This window comes from Odontesthes bonariensis, chromosome 16 (assembly GCF_027942865.1).
Source record: "Odontesthes bonariensis isolate fOdoBon6 chromosome 16, fOdoBon6.hap1, whole genome shotgun sequence".
Classification (NCBI taxonomy): Eukaryota; Metazoa; Chordata; class Actinopteri; order Atheriniformes; family Atherinopsidae; genus Odontesthes; species Odontesthes bonariensis.
This window is the reverse complement of record NC_134521.1, coordinates 21,579,875-21,600,242: the sequence shown is the minus strand read 5'-3', so window position 1 is coordinate 21,600,242 and position 20,368 is coordinate 21,579,875. Positions and strand designations below refer to the sequence as shown.

General features: G+C 40.7%; 1 protein-coding gene across 5 annotated transcripts in view; it reads left to right on the top strand.

The window, feature by feature from the left end:
* igsf9bb (immunoglobulin superfamily, member 9Bb) overlaps positions 1-20,368 on the top strand; it is a 129,110-nt gene that overhangs the window by 45,360 nt on the left and 63,382 nt on the right. For all 5 annotated transcript variants that reach the window (XM_075486582.1, XM_075486580.1, XM_075486581.1 and 2 more), the window contains exons 3-4: positions 9,281-9,427; positions 19,161-19,312. In XM_075486582.1, coding sequence (XP_075342697.1) covers positions 9,281-9,427; positions 19,161-19,312 — 299 coding nt within the window. The remainder of the gene's footprint in view (positions 1-9,280; positions 9,428-19,160; positions 19,313-20,368) is intronic.

Below are 20,368 nucleotides of genomic sequence, written 5' to 3'. Positions count from 1 at the left end.
CCTGTGCTGCATGTCTTCCCCCTCTCTCTGCCCCCTGCTTCCTGTCTCTCTCTCCAATACAACTGTCCTATCCATTAAAGGCATTAAAAAAAAAAAAAGTATGAGTTGGAGTTGAAAGAATGATCAGAAAATTATCATTAAGAAAACTGTTCTGCTGTTCATTTTCTTTAAAAATAACACTTATTTTCCTTCTGCTACATTCCCCAAAGCTATATCAAGGGTATAAATAAAGAAGTGCATCGATGTTGCTACTGGTCTTGTTGGATTACTAGACAGATTTTAGGTTGGTGTTGATCAATGTAGAGGATCAGACTTTGCCAGAACCCTGACAAATATTTGATTCAAATTGTTGATTCGTCATCAAATATTACAACGTCAGCAGGCTGCAGTACATCCTGGCTTGTTTCCATAGCAGTGGTAACAAGTCAACTGCAACACTGGAAGTAACCTCAGTCAAATATGTTGAGCCAAGGCAAGTCTTCTCACTTAATGTCAATCGTGATGAGTGGAGCTCTGACAGAGTGCCGAGTTGTGGCTGCAGGAAGCAGATGGAAGAGGTAGAAAGTGGAAATAGATTGATCACGACAAGATCAGTGAACAGCAATCCACTGTATGGCTGCTTTTCCTGCCTCACCTATACGGTCCCTTTCACTAATCACGTCCCTATAACTCCGTTTACAAAAAACTCTGCCAATTCAGAAACATAAAGCACAACCAGAACAACACAAGCTATAGTACTTTGCCTCAGTATAGTTCAGTCCCCTTGACTTGACAATCTAAAGGTATTTGCTGTCATTCACAACCTTTTTGCTGGCTAAATAGTTCTGTGTGTAGCAACATTTCTCATGGTACTGAGAGGTGATCTTATTGTCTTCCTGTCGGGGGGGCCGGTCAAGCAGCTCACTCAAAGACAACAGAGAAGACTTGTTCTGCAGCAGGTTGTTCCACAACTTGAGGTCTGATAGGGTCTCGTTGAAAAGTGGTGATGCTAGCGGCAGTACTGTGTTGGTATACGCTGCAGGGAACTCTGGAGTATAATCCGAAGTCTCCTGTCTTCAGGATAGTAGGAGACTAACCGTACATTTATGTGCAGACATGTAAAAATTCCTGTTGACAAGGTTAGTACTGACGCTGTCTTGCTGCCTTCTTCTGTTGCCATGTCAACAGCTGGGAGAAAGACACATAGATTGACCAAGGAGATAGCACCCAATCTAGTGCTGCAAGCCAAAAAGAACATGACAACTCTGTAACCTGAGTTTTTAAATATCTTCCCCCAAGTGGGACTTTTTCAAGACTATTTGTTTTCAGGACCAAGAAAAGGGTTTGCACAAGAAGGAAGGACAGAAAAACCTGATTTATTTCAACTATCCGCGTTTGTGTGTAAAATAATCTCATAATGATGCTATCCTGTCGTAGCATAATTTGATTCACCACCCGGGTTGTCTGGTGATGATTATTGTGTGCATAATCTATCAGTAAATCGCTGTTCTCCAATCGGTCTAAAGATTCTCTGACTTCAGTCACACATTAGGAGCTCATGCATATCTCGTCATGTCTGGCTGGGTAAATGTACCCTGCTTGAGGAAATAACTGGATGCTCTTTGAAAGGATTAATAACTGTTGTGGGGATACACGCTGCTGAAATCATTACTGAAAGAGAAGGCTTTCAAGTTTTCCTGAACTGGGATTTTGTGTGTAATAATAACATAATTGCTACTGAACGCAGTTAATGAAGTATACATAACAAAGCCACAGAGAGCATAGTGTTGTTTTAAATGCCACCGAAGCCCCTCAGAGACACGTCACCTCGGTGTAGTAGCAGCAGTAGCGCAAACTCCAAATACTTCCAGAGTTTTGCCAAGGCTCCAATCGCCACCATCATAATAAAAAGGGACTAACTAACCCTAATTAGGTTTGGAGGGCATAGGGTTACCCTAACCCTAACCCTAGGGTTTGTCATAGAGTAACTTGAATGCAAAGGTAATGCTAAAATTTCATGGTCCCAGCTTTTTAATGCTTGTCCTCCGATTCATTTTTATAATATGAAAGCTGGGGCTGTCAGTTGGGCACGTCCAACATTGTGATGGAGTCATTTTCAGCTCTGAGATTATTTTCTGGAGGTTTACAATCCATCTTTTTAGGAGTGAAGAATTCTGCTGAAACCATTTTAAACCTGTTAAAGAATAATTTCAACAGCAGACCTCTTCACCTGCCACGTAACATTTTGGAAACCCTTCTGCAGCAGTTTACTGACGACATATTCAAATAATCAATCACAACAAAGTGGAGCGTCTCCCCAGCTGAATATCTGTGGCCAACCAACAGCTGTGTCACAGTTTAGTGTTTCCTGGTTGAATGTATGTTGAATTGAGTAATTTGCAAAAATTTTATACTATTTGTAAGCAAAAGATTTAATGGCAAATCTGGGCGGCTACAGCTTTGGAGAAACGGTGTCCACCCACCAATCGTCGTTGGTACAGTGCCTGACTTTGCCTTGGCCAAGGTACCGAACCCCACATTTGTCCCACTTGTACATGTCATGGGTAAAAACATCTGCTAAGTGTAAATATGATTCCTCAGACACACATTTCCTGCCGCACAGGAAATGTCAGAGAAAGACATTATTGGCAAGTTTTGTCCAGAGACCAAATAAATTTCTGTGAACGCTTTGCAACTTCAAATTAATTAATTAATAATAAAAAATAGAAAAAAGGGACGTATGGAAAATGAAAAAAATTGCTTTGATTGTCACATTTACTGATTTAATTATTTTTTGTAACCAAAGACATTTAGTCTTAATTTAATTTGTTTATACATACGTAGATAACGTTTATATTTTCTGTATTTCAGGTCTGCAACACATTCTAAAAAAGTTTTTTTACCACTCGGTGATGTTGCAACTTTTGCCACGACTCTTAAGACGTTCTGGCATTGTGGATAACAAGTGATGACAGGTCAGGACTGCAGGCAGGCTGTTCAGTACCTGTACCCTGTTCTTATTCAGTCACGCCTTTGTAATCTAAGCAGATTCGCTTTAATGCTGGATCACAAAAGTGTGAATGAGCTCTGTGAAGAACTGCTTTTGGTCCTGTTCCTGATAAAAGTCTGGATGGCCCTTTTCATCTTTGGTTTGAAGCACACTGCATCCAGTTCTTCTCAGAGATCTAGAATACCGATTTGTCTTAACTGTACACATGTTCCCACTGTGTGATGGTCCATCCCAGATACCCCCAGAGTCCAGAGAAATCTAGTGGACAAGCTTAACATAAGGCTTGCATTTATGCTCAGTTTGAAGTGGTACTTGTGAATATAACTCTGAATTTTGGTGCTTGACAAATATTTCCCACAATCATCACTTGCCCACGTGGTTATATCAGCCTGTGTGACAGTTCTTGATTCAGTTCTGTCTGAGGGATCGAAAACCACGAGTGTTCAGCTTATACTTGCACCGCTGCTCCTTACGCATGGAAATTCTCTCAGATTCGTTGGATTGTTTCACAACATTCTGCACTGTCGAGGAGAAAAAATTTCAAATCTCTTCCCATCTTTCTTTCAGGAACATTGCAATCTAACAGTTCAATGATTTTTCCCACACCTTTGTTTACAAAATCATCAATACAATCATCTGTTTGAAATAACATCAATATTATTAATTTTTTAGCCTCATTCATAGCCCTAAATTGCCCTGTTCCATCTTTTTTTTGTTTGTCTTTTTGTAAATGTGTTGCAGGCCCTTATTCTTATTACATAAAACTGTCTGAAATTAAATTTTTTAACCAGCATTTTTCATACTATTCCTCCTTTTTCTGACACTCTATGGGGGCTTTCTCTTTCTTGCTGTAGTTTAAAAAGGAAATCTGCAGGAGTGTGATTACTCGTTGATGACATCATCTACACATCAATTATAAGGGGCTGGCACAAGGATAGTTTTCATTAGAATATGCTCGGATCAGCCACACTTTAGCCATCTGTATGACATCTGAGCCTAAGTGTTGTGCAGTGGGGATCCCCATAAACTGCAGGCTTGATGTTCTGTGTTTGCGAGCAATGAAATTTGCATGACAAAAAAACCCTGCGTTTCACTGGGAGGATTCAAAATATTATTTTAGCAATGTGAGCACTTTTGCTGCAAAGGAAACCAAAATTTCAAAACCAGCTGACTAGTGATGTCATGCATGGGCTCGACTTTGAAGCGCAATCTGTAATTTTGCATCACTGAGGAAAGGCCACTGACATTTGAAGAGACTTCTATAAAAAAAAAATACTAACCTGCTACTTTAAATACAGATAATTAAATTCAGCATTTGTGGAAGCTAGCAGCAATAATAAGTAAAACTTTGATTCAAACATAATAAACTAATATATGATATATGGTTGAAACAATCCATTGCTTGGTTAAAACATCTAATCTCTTTTCTGAGCAGTATTTCGTGTTGGCCTCCGGGGAGCCAAAGCCTTAGCTAATAGCACATCTGATCTTTTTTTTTCTTCTTCTGAGGTGATTCAAGCGGGCCAGCTATTTTACTGGGCTGCTGTGTCTCCCAAGATCTCGTTAGCGGCACCTCTGAGCTTTGACGGATCAAGGATCCTTGTTCGGAATGATACAGAGTCCCCAGGCGGTCATATTCTGAACTCTCAGGCTGCACAATTAATTGGAGTAAGTCTGAAGCTGTACCATTATCTGCTTTATGCCACCCATATACAGTATGTTGCAAAAATGAGGCATGAAGTATCTCTGGAAGAGTTGCCCTTGTTTTTTTTGTGATCAAATTTTTATTTAACAAGAATACAAGTTACAACCAAGAAACATGACTCATTAATGACAATAGAGACAGTACAAAAATTGACTGTAACAACTAAATCAAAAAAAAAATAATAATAATAAAATAATAATAGTGATAGTGTAACCTTGCACTTCAATAAGGTACAAGAAAAACCAAAACAAATGTGCATAAAAATTATATTTAAAAAAAAAAAAAAAAAAAAAAAAGGAAAAGGAAAATGGGCACCACCCCCCCACCCCCCACCCCAACAGCACACTCACAGTGGTACGCTCTCTAGCACCCTATGGAGTATAGATCTGACGTGACACACACGCAAACAAACCCATTCAGGAAAAACAAGGTTAGAGTCTCATTGAGCTTATCTTATAAGTTCTTTCAGTGCGTCAGCTGCTGCACGCCAGTTGTTTATGGAAGCCTCACTAGCGCCATTAATTCTAGCAGTTGACAGTTCTAGATAAATTACATCTAGGAAAGTAAGTGCCCAGTGTCTGATGGTGAGAGAATGGGGAGGTTTCCATCTTAAGGCTATCAACTTCTTGGCAGCTGTTAAGCCAGCTAGTACAGTGCGCTTTTTAAGTTTAGTAATATTAACTTGTGACAGATCAATTAGCAAAAGGACAGGTATGGTCACTGGTATGGTCACTGATACCAATTCAGAAAGCTTGGCTGCCACCTTGGACCAGAACTGTGAAACCGGAGGACAGTTCCACATCATATGCAAAAAAGTGCCAGAGGCCTTCATAGAACATAGGCCACACAAGGGATCAGGTATCAACTTCATACAATGGAGTTTGCGAGGGGTCAAATATGTTCTGTGTACATAGTTAAAGTGGATCTGCTGGTGGTCGGGGTTGCGGGAAGCCTCTCTAATATTTGCCCAGACCTGTGACCAATCAAAATCAGAGTCCAAATTAGGGCAATCATACCTCCATATTCTGTCAAGTGGTAGTTCATTATAGGAGGCCTCCAGGAAGAAATGATAAAGTGCGGATGCTAACCCTCTCTTTTTGATTCGAGTGGCAAGTACTTTGTATAGTGGGTGAATGGGTAATGGTTGTTGTACCGGAGCACCATGCGCCTGTAAAGATGATCTAAGTTGCAGATAGAGGAAGAACGAGTTTGCAGGCAAATTGTGCTTGTCTCTAATATCTTGAAAGGTGCGCAGCCCAGTTTCACTATATACCTTGTCTAAAGTGCGAATATTACTGTTACACCAGGCAGCACAAGAGATCGGTCTCCCTCCGATTAATAGGCCATTGTTGTTAAAGATCGGTGTAAGTGTATGCCACTTACAGGAGATTTTACACTGAAGCTCAGCCGCACGCCATGTCTGAATGAGTTGCGAGACTATTGGACCAAAACGTAATTGGCATTGTTTATTGGATATGTTAGCAAAAAGAACCTCCTGCAAGTTCCAGGGTCTCACACAGTTTTCTTCTAGCCTGCGCCAGGAAACTGAGGCATCAGAGTCACGCCACACAAGTAATGGTCTAAGTACGAATGACAAGAAATAAAACTTAAAGTTTGGTACAGATAAGCCACCACTGGCCACTCCTCTTTGTGTGATGGACAGTTTAAGGCGCGGGCGCTTTCTGTTCCAAATAAATTGAGACACACAAGAATGTATTTTGTTCCAATAATTGACAGGAGGAGAGAGGGGAATCATTGAGCTGATAAAATTAATCCTGGGTAAAATGTTCATTTTGACTATAGAGACACGGGCTCTAAGAGAGTTAGGGAGACTCATCCACCTATCCAAGTCTGCTTTAACTTTATTAAATGTTTTTGAGTAGTTGTGCGTTACAATACGGTTCAAGGACGGAAAAATTTGTATTCCGAGGTATTTAAAATCCTGGACAACTGGGATGCCAACTGGAAATTGCAACCCTTTAGCCGAATCATTAAGGGGGAGTAACGCAGATTTGGTCCAGTTGATCTTAAAACCTGAGAGACAGCTAAATTCTTCACAAATGGACAGTAAGTTCGGTATAGATTGCAGTGGCTTCTCCATAAAGACCAACACGTCATCAGCATACAATGATACGTGGTGATCTGAATCACGAACTGAAATAGGATGCACATTGGGGGACCGACGAATCATCTGAGCTAGTGGCTCGAGAGAAAGTGCAAAAAGAGCCGGTGACAGGGGACAGCCCTGTCGGGACGATCTGGTGACAGGGAACAGCGCAGAGGATAGTTGCCCGGTGAGTACCAGAGCTGAGGGATTTGAATACAGGACCTTTATCATATGAATAAAGTTATTTCCGAAACCCATTTTTCCTAAGACCGCCCACAAAAAGGACCACTCCAGCCTATCAAAGGCTTTCATAGCGTCAAGGGATAGCACTGCAGCTGGTGCTGTTTTATCTACTGCTGCATCTACTATATGGAGAAGTCGTCTGACATTGTCTGCAGCTAGCCTAGACTTTATAAATCCAGTCTGATCACAACTGACTAATGTCGGCATGTGATTCTGAATGCGTCTGGCTAGCACCTTTGCATATATTTTAAGATCTGCGTTTAATAAACTGAGAGGTCTATAACTACTGCAGTCTACAGGGTCCTTATCTTTCTTTAAGAGTAAGGATATTAGAGCTATATTGACATCTCGTGAAAAACTTCCTTTGTCTATAGATGTCATGATCATGTCAAGAAGTAGCGGACTCAGCATGTCCCAGAATTCCACATATACCTCTGGAGGTATTCCATCAAACCCTGGAGATTTGTTTCTTTGCATGTCGAGAGCTGCTGCCTTAAGTTCTTCCAGTGATATGGGTGCGTCCAGATGCGTAGAGTCAGCCACTGCCAATTGTGGTAGATCTAGTTGGGAAGAGTTGCCCTTGTTGAACCTTGACCGAGCATTAAGGCATTTATTTCTTTTGAGATAATCTGCGATTTTTATTATCTCAGAGTAGTGAGAACGAATTGACTGACAGTGACAGCCCAGCTAGTGAAAGCAGGTGAATAAATAATGAATACATTTCTGAATAAATAAGCTTTGCTTCTAAAGGAAGTAAATTTGCAGCGAGGAGACAAAACACAGGTGAAACTAGTTTAATGTATTCGTGAAGTACAGAAGCTGTTACCGTTTTATGTTTGGGAAAATCATCAAACTTCACGTTCAATACTCTTTCTTTTTCTAAAATATGAGGTGGTGGTGCAAATTACATACAGAAAAGCGAGTCGATTTAACAGTTGTGCAGTATGAAGTACAAACTGGATACTGCATTCGTCATCAGAATGTGGTTGAACGCTCCAGATACACCTGCTGGTTTAAGAGTGAAGTCTTCCTGGCATTAGATGGTTGTTTTTAGTGAAGCATGTGCTGAGTTAGAGGTACAGATTCTGAGACGCTGGTATTGAGTGTGACTTTGAATGCTATTCTATGTGACAACACAGACTTTCACTTTTATGCTTGGATAAATCAAGTCCAGAAATGACACTCAGTAAACTGTCAGGACAGATTGTTAACTCTCAAAGATTAAGGGAAATGGAACCACAGTTAGTGTTAAAACCCTCCAGGTTTGCCTTTAAAATCTTCTGTTGATTCCAGTAATTAGATGCACCGACACTCATTTAGCAAAAAACAAAACGCTCATCATTCATCCTAAAGTTCTGGTCTGGTGTGTTGCTTTTTAATGACCATCAGTGAACCAGCCAAAAACCCTGGTTTATAATGTTGAAAATTGCTACAAATTGATATCTATTAATTATTAAACAGCAGTTTTGGCTACACAGTTGTGTCATGGTTGAAAAGGGATTTTGGAAGGCAAACAGAAAGGGGGGGGTTAATCAATGAGGGAGAGCCAGGCTTTGATGATGTTGATGTTTCGAGCTGGCGTGTGCACCCTGAAAGCCCTTTGTTTAGCCGCTATTGCAATCTGTTCCAGTTGGAGCTACATTATGACCCCCCCCCCCCTTTCAGCTTCAGTTGATCCGTAATAGTAAAATCCTGCTATTCCTGATTCTGTTTACCAAGTCAGAAGTCAATTGTGATTTCAGTGCAGCCCCGAGGGCTCTCAGGTTGTCATTTTGGCCACTTCCCATCCCTCAAAGGAAGCAATGACCTGTCTTTGCCTCAGTCTGTCTTTTAAAATAGACCGTCAATCGGATGGAGATGAGAACACTGAAGCCAAACCATGGTTTCAGTGGAAGATTTCACTGCACATCCAACTGCAACTGCTATCCAGCTTTGATGTTTTGTTGCAGGTTAACTGCATCTTTGTTAAGAAGCAGACATTAATGCACAGTGATGCTTCCACCCACACTAACAGTAAACTCTGTGATCCCTGCATATTTATATCTGAACTATTCAAAGGTTGATTTTCTCTTTAACATTCATCTGGTGTTCTACTTCTCTCACCTCTTTATACATTCACCTCTCATTTGTCCCTCTCTTCACTTCTTTGATTTCCCTCAATAAATTCAATCCACCATCCTTCTCATGTCTCTGTGTCCCCTCCTGCTGATGCCTAATCTCCGTCTCTCTTGGCCAGGTCGGGCCAGTCTGCACGGCAAGTCCTCCCTGCGGATAGAGAATGTGCGTTCAGACGACCAAAGTTGGTACGAGTGTAAAGTTCTGATGTTGGAGCAGCAGTATGACATCTTCCACAACGGCAGCTGGGTGCATCTAACTGTCAATGGTAAGAACCATCAGGTATCATGCATTATTAAAGCTGATCTGTATAAAGAACTAGGAAACAGTGGAATGCCAGAGTGTAACAGTACACAAGTAAATATTAATCAGTTGTCTTTGGAAATGTTATACTTTATTGTGTTTGTATCCGAAGTGAATGTGATGATTTGTAGTTTTTCATTTTGTTTTACGATCATAGCTCAATATTTTTAAGGGAAGTACCAACTAGGACTACCAAGCAGAAGCTGAGACAGCTGATAAGATGGCATACATTAACTTCATTAAGAGACACAACCAGAAATGGATACAAAAGACCAAAAGAAGACCACACAGAGATATGCAAACCAACTCCAAGTAAACGACAAAGAGACTAACAATGACCATAAAGAGACACGAAAAAAATCTGAAGAAAAATAAAGCAGCTGCAAAGATGCACAAAAGTACCACAAAGTAATTCAACATAACCCTACAGATGAAACCAAACAGAAAAAAGCCTGAAACACAAATTTGATTCAAATTGTTTGCAAAGAAACAAAATTAATCCCTTCTGGCCCAAACGAGTTTTGAAACTTAAAATCTTGTACTTATAAGACCAAACTGAACAATCATGGGCTTTATATATAACTTACTGTGCCATTCTCATCAGGACTTTAAAGTTTAAACTGGTAACTAACACTAGTGTCAGCACTCACAGGATACAGGACAAACTAACAATACTCCTGCCTTCACTTGGTAGCTCAAGCATTTATCATCACTTCATCAGACAGTATATGATGATGCTTGTTGCTGTGGTAACCGACACCAGATACGACCCTGTACGCTCGGCCGACCCCCACCCCTGTGGTCATGGCACATTAGCTCAGTTTCATCAGTGTTGCTCTTGTTCTGCCTGACTTCGCCTTGCCGCTCCTGTCTTTCCCAGATGTGTGGAAGGCCTCAGGCTTCCTCTGCCTCTTTCTGTCATTCTTCCACTGCCTTTTAGCGTCCATTCACCGAACCAGGCTTCCTCTGCCTCTTTCTGTCATTCCTCCACTGCCTTTTAGCGTCCTGTCACCAAACCCGACTTGAGCCACAGCACTTTTATCAGATGAAGTAGTCAGTCTGTGGTGTCGCACAGCCGACAAGGATGTTAGTTAAACTGAAACTCAGGCTCACCTTCAGTCAATGCCAAAAGTTTTATTTTTGCTATGTGTTCCAAATGTTTTATGTGCAGCATTTTGGGGTATATGTGCAGTCGCACACTCAAAAAATCCGGTTCATAAATATATCAGTCTTGCTCGTGTCTCACGCCTCTTTTTCATCAGTGTGTCTGCCCTTTCCATTTTGTTGATCAGAAAATGTGAAGGGATTCATGTTAATAATAATATTATGATATTCACAGTAAACAAAACTATAGATAAATAATCCCATGAGTTAATTTAATCTTTAACTTTTATCTATCACTTGTGTGGAGCATATTTTGCAGCAACTGTTTCCATCAGTTCTCTAAACCCTGTCAGTTCTAAAGGCCTTCATATCCTTTGCTTTGAAGTATGCTAATGATTTAATGATCCTGATGTACATTATCCATGTCTTCTTTTCTTATTCATTGCTTCAAAGAACATTAACTGACCTGAATCACTTGATTGCTCCCTCTTCTTCGACACCTAACCAACTACTAAGCTATACGGGAATAGCAAAATAACTTAAAATTACTCTTTTTCCCGCAAAATTTGCAGGATGCAAATGTTGGCGACCAAGTTAGTAGCATTTCTCCCACTTTAGTGCTAACTGTTGATCAACTCTACATGCAGACTACCATCGTTCGCCCGTCAACTACAACATGGTTTTACACGGCAGCAACTAAACACACCTGCTCATGGCATTAGCGTAGGACAGCTAACTCTTTACTGTCTCATTAACCCCTGCACTGTATGAAGGTGAACAACCAGAGTTAGAGCGCAGTACCAACCTAAAGTATGTTGGCAACCGGGAAGTAATTACTGCTGGATTATTGAAGATATCATAAAATGCGTGTTACTAACACAATAATCAATATTCAAAATTTTTTTTTTGATATTACAGTTACTGCTGTAGAGAGTTTAATAAGACTTTATGATCTCTATAAAAGGTATAAAGTGTACAATTAAACACTTTTCAACATATTAGGTAAGATTATTTAGTGTATAATTAGGGCAGAAAAATATGGCAAAGAATAATGATCTCTGTATTATCTACTCTGTTAATTATTGGTGCTCCAGTCGGCCAACATTTAATTTAAAATAATTGAAAGGGCCGATTATTATTTCCAAATGGAAAGCTGCACAGTCACAAGCAAAGTCCGTTAGAGGGCAATGTGAGTACGCAGAGCTGGAGTCGAGGAGAGTAGCTATTATTTCTTTTGAGGCTTCATATCAAGGTCGGATCTCCCTCACACATGAGAGTAAGTGATGTAAACAGAAAACCTTGCGCTCAGCTGATAATGTCGGCATTACAAGCAGCTAGCAGTGTCAACAGAAAAGCTGCACAGCATGGATAATTCCACTCCAAGTCCTTGTGCTACTGTGAGTTTAATAGATATTTCCAGATGAGTGTTAAACAATGTCTGGGCAGACTGTGGTTGGACTGCTGACCTACATAAAAAAAAACAAAATTAAACAAAACAAAAAAACGAGTGGCCCACAGGGAAATGCTTTCATTTTATCTGCCTCAGTATATTTCTTGTTAACTCGCTGTGTTGTTCTCATTTCATCGAAATTATGTACATTTGGCCTCGTGAATATAAAATCCGTTGCTCTCTCTTCTCTAATCTGGATACTTATTATATTATTAAAAATAGTACATGATTAAATAATGCTGAATTATAAAGCAAGGGCTTTAAACACACATGTGATCATTGCTCTTCCGTAGTATGATTCAATTTGTCAAATTACACTGATATACAGATATATTCAGATATATTTACAGTTGTATTTGCATCATTACATAAGCAACAGAATGCCTTCATATTTCCTGTCTTGCTCACATTCATCCTTGTCAGCTACAAGGCTGCTGCACCGGTAAAAAATTGGCCGGCCCCGTATTTAATGTGTGCCCGCAGTAGTGCGAGCTGTCTGCACCGGCACAGGCAAGCTGAAACTGCTTTAGTTTATGCTTGGTGCTTTCTTGAGAAAAAGTGCCTTAAAAGGTCTGGAAATGTTTAAATAGTGCAGCTGTTTGGTAGAAAGAAGGACCCAAGAAGACTTCTGCACATGACCATGAATTGATTCGGTGTGTCTGTGCATTTTGGGCAGAAAAATGTCAAAACTATGGCTGATGCTGTGGGCTGTTTGCTCTATCAATAGATTGACTGACAATGTCTAATGCTTATAATCGTGATCAGCATAAATCTAATTTAACACCAATGTTGAGATCCCTTTATTGTCCAGTCCTAATTAAGATTCTTTTATGAACTATTTAAGAGTTAAAAACGCAGATAGAAAGTTTAATTAACTGTCCCCCAGGCATCAGACCCTGAACTAGCTAGTTAAGAGTCATGACCCCTCAACTGTTGTCTGAACAGTCAGCAGCCACTGACTCGTCTAAGCAGCTGCTTAACACTATGAGAATAAAAAAATAAATGATGCCCTTGAAGCAGGAGAAGGCTATAAAAGAGTAGTTTAAAGGATCTGTTTAGTGTTTAGTGTAGTGGTGAAAACACCCAAACTTCATACACACCTTTGAGTTTCTGTCAGGATGCTGAATAATTTAGGGCTTGTGGGCTCAGTGTGAACCACAACTGACCACCAAACACAGATCATCCCTCTCTGTTAACGTTGTACTAGGAAGAAAAAGAAAAATGGCCGCCATCAGGTGGGAACCAGTATCGTCACAGTTTGCATAAACAGGTGCTGTGGTAACACTTTTTAAAAGATGGTAAAAACTGTTTGGAGTTGCACTGAAATAATCTTTAAAGCTCAGTTCCCTGCTTCACTTCTATTCATAGTTACACATTTGCAGTACACCTCTCCCCATCACTGTCAAACATCAGTGCTTGTCAGTGATTACACCGAGCACTTAATCTGTCAGCCTTGTTGGCATTGAAGAGTAAGTGCTGCATATAGATTGCTGGTTAGATGAATATAGGCTGCAGCTCATGCTCATTTCTTCTATAAACTGACATCTCTGCCTCATTCCTATGGTCTTCCTGTGTTTAGAGCAGCAGCGATCAGCTGTGGCAACATACAGGCAGAATGTGAAGCAGGTGATGGATGGGGTAGTTAGTAAAACACATTGTGTTTCCAGGAATGATGTGGTTCCTGTGAAAAATGTTTGCTTGGTATTTTTGAAAGGAATGGCAGCTCGGATATTGCTTGGATTAATTGTTTAGCTGTAGGTGCTCTTCTTTTGCTGTTATAGATGGAAGTTTTTACCTACTGAGCAGTATTGGGTGAATGAAGAAACGCAGTATATTCATGCAGGATTGTGTCCAGACTCCCAGTTTTAGCTCCCCAACATCACTATCTTTAACTCTAATGAAATGGTTCAGACCTATTGTTTCTTTGCTCGCTCTAAGAGAACAGACCCCGATCCAGCAGGAGGTGATGCCAAAGACACAAGGTTCGTATCTCATGGGGTTAGTCCTCAGCAGCTTCTCCTAAAATAGCTCCTGGACATCCTTGTGTCTGCTTCTCCCTGTGTTCTGCTGCAGACCTCTGCAGTGCCTGTGTGCTGCACACCCGCTCTGTTCTCCCTCCTCACTCTCACTGGGTCTTTCCCCTCTGTCATACTCCCCTTCGTCTCCTATAAGCATTTAACGCTTGCAGAACGATCACTTTAACATCCTTTACGTTATGTAATGATGCTACAACTAGGCTGTAAATGTTTCTGCCATGCTGGTGGCTGCAGTGCAACACACTTAGCAGTTACATTTTATTGCTTGTCACAGATACGATGACACTGCACAGAACAGATCAGCGGTGCTCTGACCCCATAACGGTAATCACAGACATGAATCACATCTCATTACCTGCACTTTTAGCATGATGCAGCAAAGAATGACCACTAATCACAGTTGGCGTACTATGCTGACAAGCACGGTAAACCCCAATTTTTCCATGCCTTCACTTGACCACACCACAGCCTGCATCATGAGTTTCTTTAAACAATTTCTCAAGGTGCCACTGGTTTTGATTCTTTTTTCTACTGATTTTTAAAGAGTAGAAATAAACTCGTGGATAAAAATAATCCACAGCACAGTTTGAAAAATAGTCCTGTGACCAAAGACTTCAATCTATCAAAACATGAAAACAATCGTGTGACACCAGCTGTTACATATCTCCTTAGGATTTGATCAACCAACACTGTAGCTTGGGAAGTCGATGCTTTGTTAAGTCTTACAATCACTTTTCGGGAGTCATAGTGTCCTTGAATGCACCACCAGGCAGCATTGTAAAAATAGTTCCTCCTCACAGCTACAGTTCATGGAACAGAAATGTAACTCTGTCCTAATGTAAAGGTGACAAGTTTCAGGGCACTGCATCATACCAGTGGGTCAGTGAAATGGCAACTCTTATTTGTAGACACCAGTTTGATTGGCAGTTGGTGAGGATATAGGACATTGTGACTCAGTTTTTCATTCCTTTATAGATATAGATAGACTGGTAAGAAGTTGTGGATTTAAAAGGTGACTGATCAAGGCCTCCAAAAATAAAGCTAGATCAGGAATAGATGGAAAAATCGCAGTCATAAGCCAGTTATGGGAAGATGCTATACTTGTATGTATATGCCCAAACATTATTGTGTATTAGAGCCCGTGGAATCATTCCACTGATGTGATCTGAATGAGGTATCTGTTAGAAGTTGCAGGGTGTGACGCAGTGTGGCATGGCGAAATGTGAGGCGTGGAATTAGCACTATGTCCTGGTTCATGGCTGCAGATGGAATGACATGTTAGCATTGTAGAGCACACGGGATTATATATGTAAGCAGATCAGCTTCAGTCCTAAGTTGATTAGATCTAGAATTGAATGTTGCTGGGAATTATGTCTGAACAAAATCTGTACTCAATCACTAACAATGGTGTCAACATGCACGTGCAAATAGGATGGAGTCGGCAGGGATAAACAGGATGGGGCAGTTAGAAAACACTGAAAAATGCTATTGTGGGAAGAAGTGCCAGTTGTCTTGTATGATCCTCCTTCCTCATAATCTGGGCAGCCCTGAGCTAAAGAGGATTTTAAAAACTGGTTTTACTAAAAGTCAGATCCCTGTCAGAGTAAAATGTCTCTTGTTTTCAGAGAAAATAAAATGCAGTTGTTGGAAGTGATCAAACGCTGAAAAAAAAACAACAACAAAGAAACACGTTTTTTTGCAGCACCATCTTGTTCTGATATGCAAGTCCTGAAATGAAAAGACAATCTTTTCATCGATTTGTCAACCTTCACAACAAATATCAAGTAATTGCCAAAGTGATTAAACAGCTCATATGCTTGAAAAGTTCTCTTTTTTATGAGAAGATGATGCAGAAAGTACGGAAAACTTCAGTATACGCAGGGCTTAGAACTGCTTGTGTCTGTAATGTTAAACAATTTTCAGACCGCCTCACTTTTTGAAAACCTAACTGCGCTGTTGACGTCATTTTAAATGGAGAAAATGACCCCAAAAAAGTATAACAAAATTAAGCCAACAAACAAAAACTGAAATGCGTTTTTTTTTTTTTTTACAAAAGTAGTCAGACTCCTGACTCAGCACTTTGTGGTAGTGTTTGTAGCTCTGACTCTTCTCGCTCTACAAGCTTTGTAAACCAGGATTTAGGCATTTGATCCCTTTCTTTCGTGCAGATGCTTTAAAGCTTTGACGGCCTGGATGGAAATCCTCTGTAAATTCCCATCTTGAAGTTAAGTGCTCAAGCTTTAGTTCTGGGCTCCCGTCGGATTCTTTATCACCAGTTAAGCAAAGTTAAGACCAAACCATTTTCGGTGATGTTGGATAGTTGTATGGTGAACTGTTTTTGTTTTTTTGTTGCCAACAACTGACTGATCTTCATCAAGCAGTTCCAGCTGTCGTGCTTAAATCTCTCCTTATAATCCTTCCATCCATCCATCCCTTTTCTATAACCACTTAATCCAATTTAGGGTCGTGGGGGTCTCCTTATAATGTCAGACAATAATACTAATAGCTCTTGGAGCTCCTGGTTCAATTCCATTTTGCTTGCCTGGTTGTTGAGGAGAACTGGAGTAAGTCATGATATTGAACACTACAAATATCTAAGAGGCATAGGCATTCACTCCAACTTTTAACCATCAATTGAAGCGTGCACATATACCGTTGGTGACCATTGATCAAACACCATTTTGCCTCCGATCCGATCTGTCAAATTTGTCTGCAATGTGAAAATCTTGCTTCAGATGTTGCAGCATGAAGCTGAGTTGAGAGACTTATCCTAAAGCTAAGACTGCCTTTCATACAGTTTTCAGTCTCTACAATTAAGACCTGATTAATGGAGAGTTGCAAAAATGTTCTTCTGGCGGAGCCTCTCAGGCCAGGGATTTCTTGTTTTTCTCCCCTGACCACTCGTCTCAGTCGCACGGTTTAATCAAACACTGAACTCTCTCCTGGTGGATTCTAATTTTTTCTGAAACTTTTAGAGAGTTGTGGTCTGAATACATTCATGTCTGTCATTCTCCTCTTCCTGCTGTGTCATGAGCTCCCTTATGTGATATGGCTTATAAATCTTTACTTTGGCCAGTGAGTTTTGACAGTTTGATATTTAATAATTCAAATCTTTTTTGTTTTGTTCGTTTCTGTATTTATTTTTCTACATCAAACACAAAATATGCACCAAAAAATCATCAAACATTAAATATGGAACAGTTCAAGGCTTAATAATATTGTTTCACTGCTTATATATGTATGTTGAGCAAAGTGATTAAGAAAATGTTGGAAATAAAATCACAACACATTCTATATGCATGATGATTAATTTAATCCTAACTAGTTGCTATGGCTTATGTCTATTTATGTCTGTGAATCTTCATTAAAAGTACCAGTAGGTACAGTTTGATTGTGTTTTTATCAAGTTATTTTGAAGCACACAATGGCCCTCATTTATCAAGCCGTCGTAGAAAGCATCGTATATATGAGCGGAGAACTCGTCGTACGCAGAGGCTCAAGTGAGATTTACAGAACATGCGTACCACACCAATCCCATCGTAAAACCGAGCGGCTGTTGATAAATCCGGTGGCTGAAATCCATCGTAATGATCCTAACCACGCCTTCTACAAAAGGGGGTTGAGAGGCCGCACCTCTAGAGTTTGCGACATGGATAGACGAAAGGCGGGTTTGGATTTGAGTGCCCTGGAGGAGAGGGTGGCTGGCCTGATCGGAGCTACGTCCTCATCGGGCGTGCCAGGGAAACTTGACACTGACGCGCCCATGTCAGAGCTCAAGAATGGTAAGAATGACTGCACACCCAAGACGTTTAAATAACACAGTTGCTTTAATATTCAACACAAATGAGTTTCCTAATCAAACTATCCGAATCCGAAGTGGCATCCGGGCAACCTGACCCGCGCGACGAATACGCGGCCCCGTCAACATCCGAAGCCTCTGCCTCTGCCCCCCGGTCTGCAGCGTCACACCGGCCAGCCGTGTTGACCACAGAGGTCCTAGAAAGACAAACAGAGATCGTGAAGTGGATGATGGCTTTAACACACACCATGCAATCTATCGACAGTACATTGAAAGACATAAATGAAACACTGAAGTCACAGAATAAATGCTGAAAGAAATCGTTGTTCTCCTTTCTTTTTTCCTTGAATACCAGAATGCTTACCAAAAGTCAGAATAGCTGAATACGTTCCTCTCTTCTCCTGAGCGCTCTTGGCTGTGCAGGCTGGTGGTAGGGATCTCTGGGTACGGGGTCCTCTGGATGTACATCTGGAAATGGCACTCCAGTTTTTTGGGCAATGTTATGGAGATCCCCGCATGCAATAATAATATTGCATACCTTTTCGGGCGTATAGGGTTCCCCCCGCAGCCGAGAGACAGATCCAGCTTTAGGAGCCCTGTACACCTCTCCACAGTGGCACGCGTGCGCGTATGCGCAGTGTTAAAGCGCCTCTCCTGTTCGGTGTGAGGGTGCGCGGTTGAATAATGAGCCATCACTCTTCCAATTACGGAGTTGTACTTGTTTAATTTATTTAATTTGCGTTTATGTTTATATTTATGTTGAAGTCAAATAAAACATGCGCCTTCTTTGAAGTGATAAGTCTGTAATTTTAACCTAGGGATTTGTTGCGACTCCTGAGACGCACTAGTGACGCTGCTGTATTGCAGTCACCGCAGGTCAAAATGGAAAAGTGCGTACACGGCCTCAGACCTGTCGTGGCGATTTCATCTTTCCTGCGCTCACGATGGATTTGATAAATGCCAACCTTTGCGCAGAAAAGAACGTACACACGACCTACGCACGTTTTTCGTCTTACGCAAGTTTGATAAATGAGGGCCATTATCTTTGAAATAGCCTAAAAAGAGCCTTTTAACATTTCAGTCAAAGCAAATGGCAATGAGGTGCTGTGGAAACAAACTCATGAAAACTTCATAGAAGATTAGCATGAAATTAACAAAAATGGCATATTTAAATCCTCTTGTTTTACATTATTTTATGTACATTTGTATCTCTGTCCTTATTCTCTGCTCGATTCTTTTAAAACATTTTCAAAATGTCAATACTTATTTTTTTCTGTCCAATATTTTCCCTTTTACCCCGACTCCCCAGCCCCCCCCACATTCACAGACACACCACCTCAGTACGTCGAGGCCAAGGAAGGGGGGAGCATCACTTTGACCTGCATGGCCTTTGGCAACCCCAAACCTTCTGTCAGCTGGTTACGGGAAGGCAGCCTTATGGTCAACAGTGCCAAGTATAAGGTATATTCTTTCTCATTATGTCTCCTCAGTCCATGATATAGAACAACAGCTGTACGCCTCATTTATTTTAGGTTGGTTGGTTATAAAACTGACCAATTTTATGAATTCCCTGTACTGAAAACTGGAACACTTTCATCCATAACATCAGGAGAAAATATTTGAAGTTAACATCGGTGAACTATGATACTTGTTTATAGAGAAGTTATAGTTTCTCCCAGGTAGCAGCTTTTTTCCCATATTACTCTGCAGTCTTAAAAAAACTGATGCGACTGCATTGTTGCTAACATAAGAAATTTGGTAATGGTTTGGTTTTAATGTGACAGCTTGCACTCTGATCACGTGAACAACAAACGGCCAGTAATGATAAACATCATTTATACATACCTTGATATGGATAACCTCTCAGTTGGAAATCCGTGTTAGTTTGTGCTTCATTGATATTCAGCAGGTGAACTTACCTATCCTATGTTAATTATTAGTTAGGTATTCATTCTGAAATTAAATTTCCAATGATACGTAGCTTCCAAAAGAGCTGTTTTGTAACTGAAGCAGCAGTATCTCAATCCAACACAAACCGAACCAAAACCAAAAGTGAAACTTAAAGGTAGGGTAGGAGATCCTGGATTTTGAGTCCAACGAAGCTGCATTTTGAAAATACACCGGTAAAAAGTCCCAACCCTTTTCTTCACTTTCCCCCCGAAGGCACGCCTCTAGAGTACATGAACGCGCACGAGCACGAAGGTGCACGAGCGCTGTTCTGACAGCAAGCATCGATCGTTGCCGTATTTAGTATTTAGTATTTAGTATTTAGTTTATGCTAACTATACGTTTAACGTATAGTTAGCAGGGTACGCGCACAGGGGGGGGAGGAAGGGGAGGGAGGAGCAGATTGCAGTTTGATAGACGGCATCAGTATCCAATCATTGTGAACGGTCCGTTCACAATGATTGGATACTGTTTTTCCTAGATTGTACGTTCTAGAGGCCACTAAAACTTTTCATATTTGTGTCAAAACTTTTAATTAATTGGTTGCAATGGGGGTGTGAAGAGTATTTC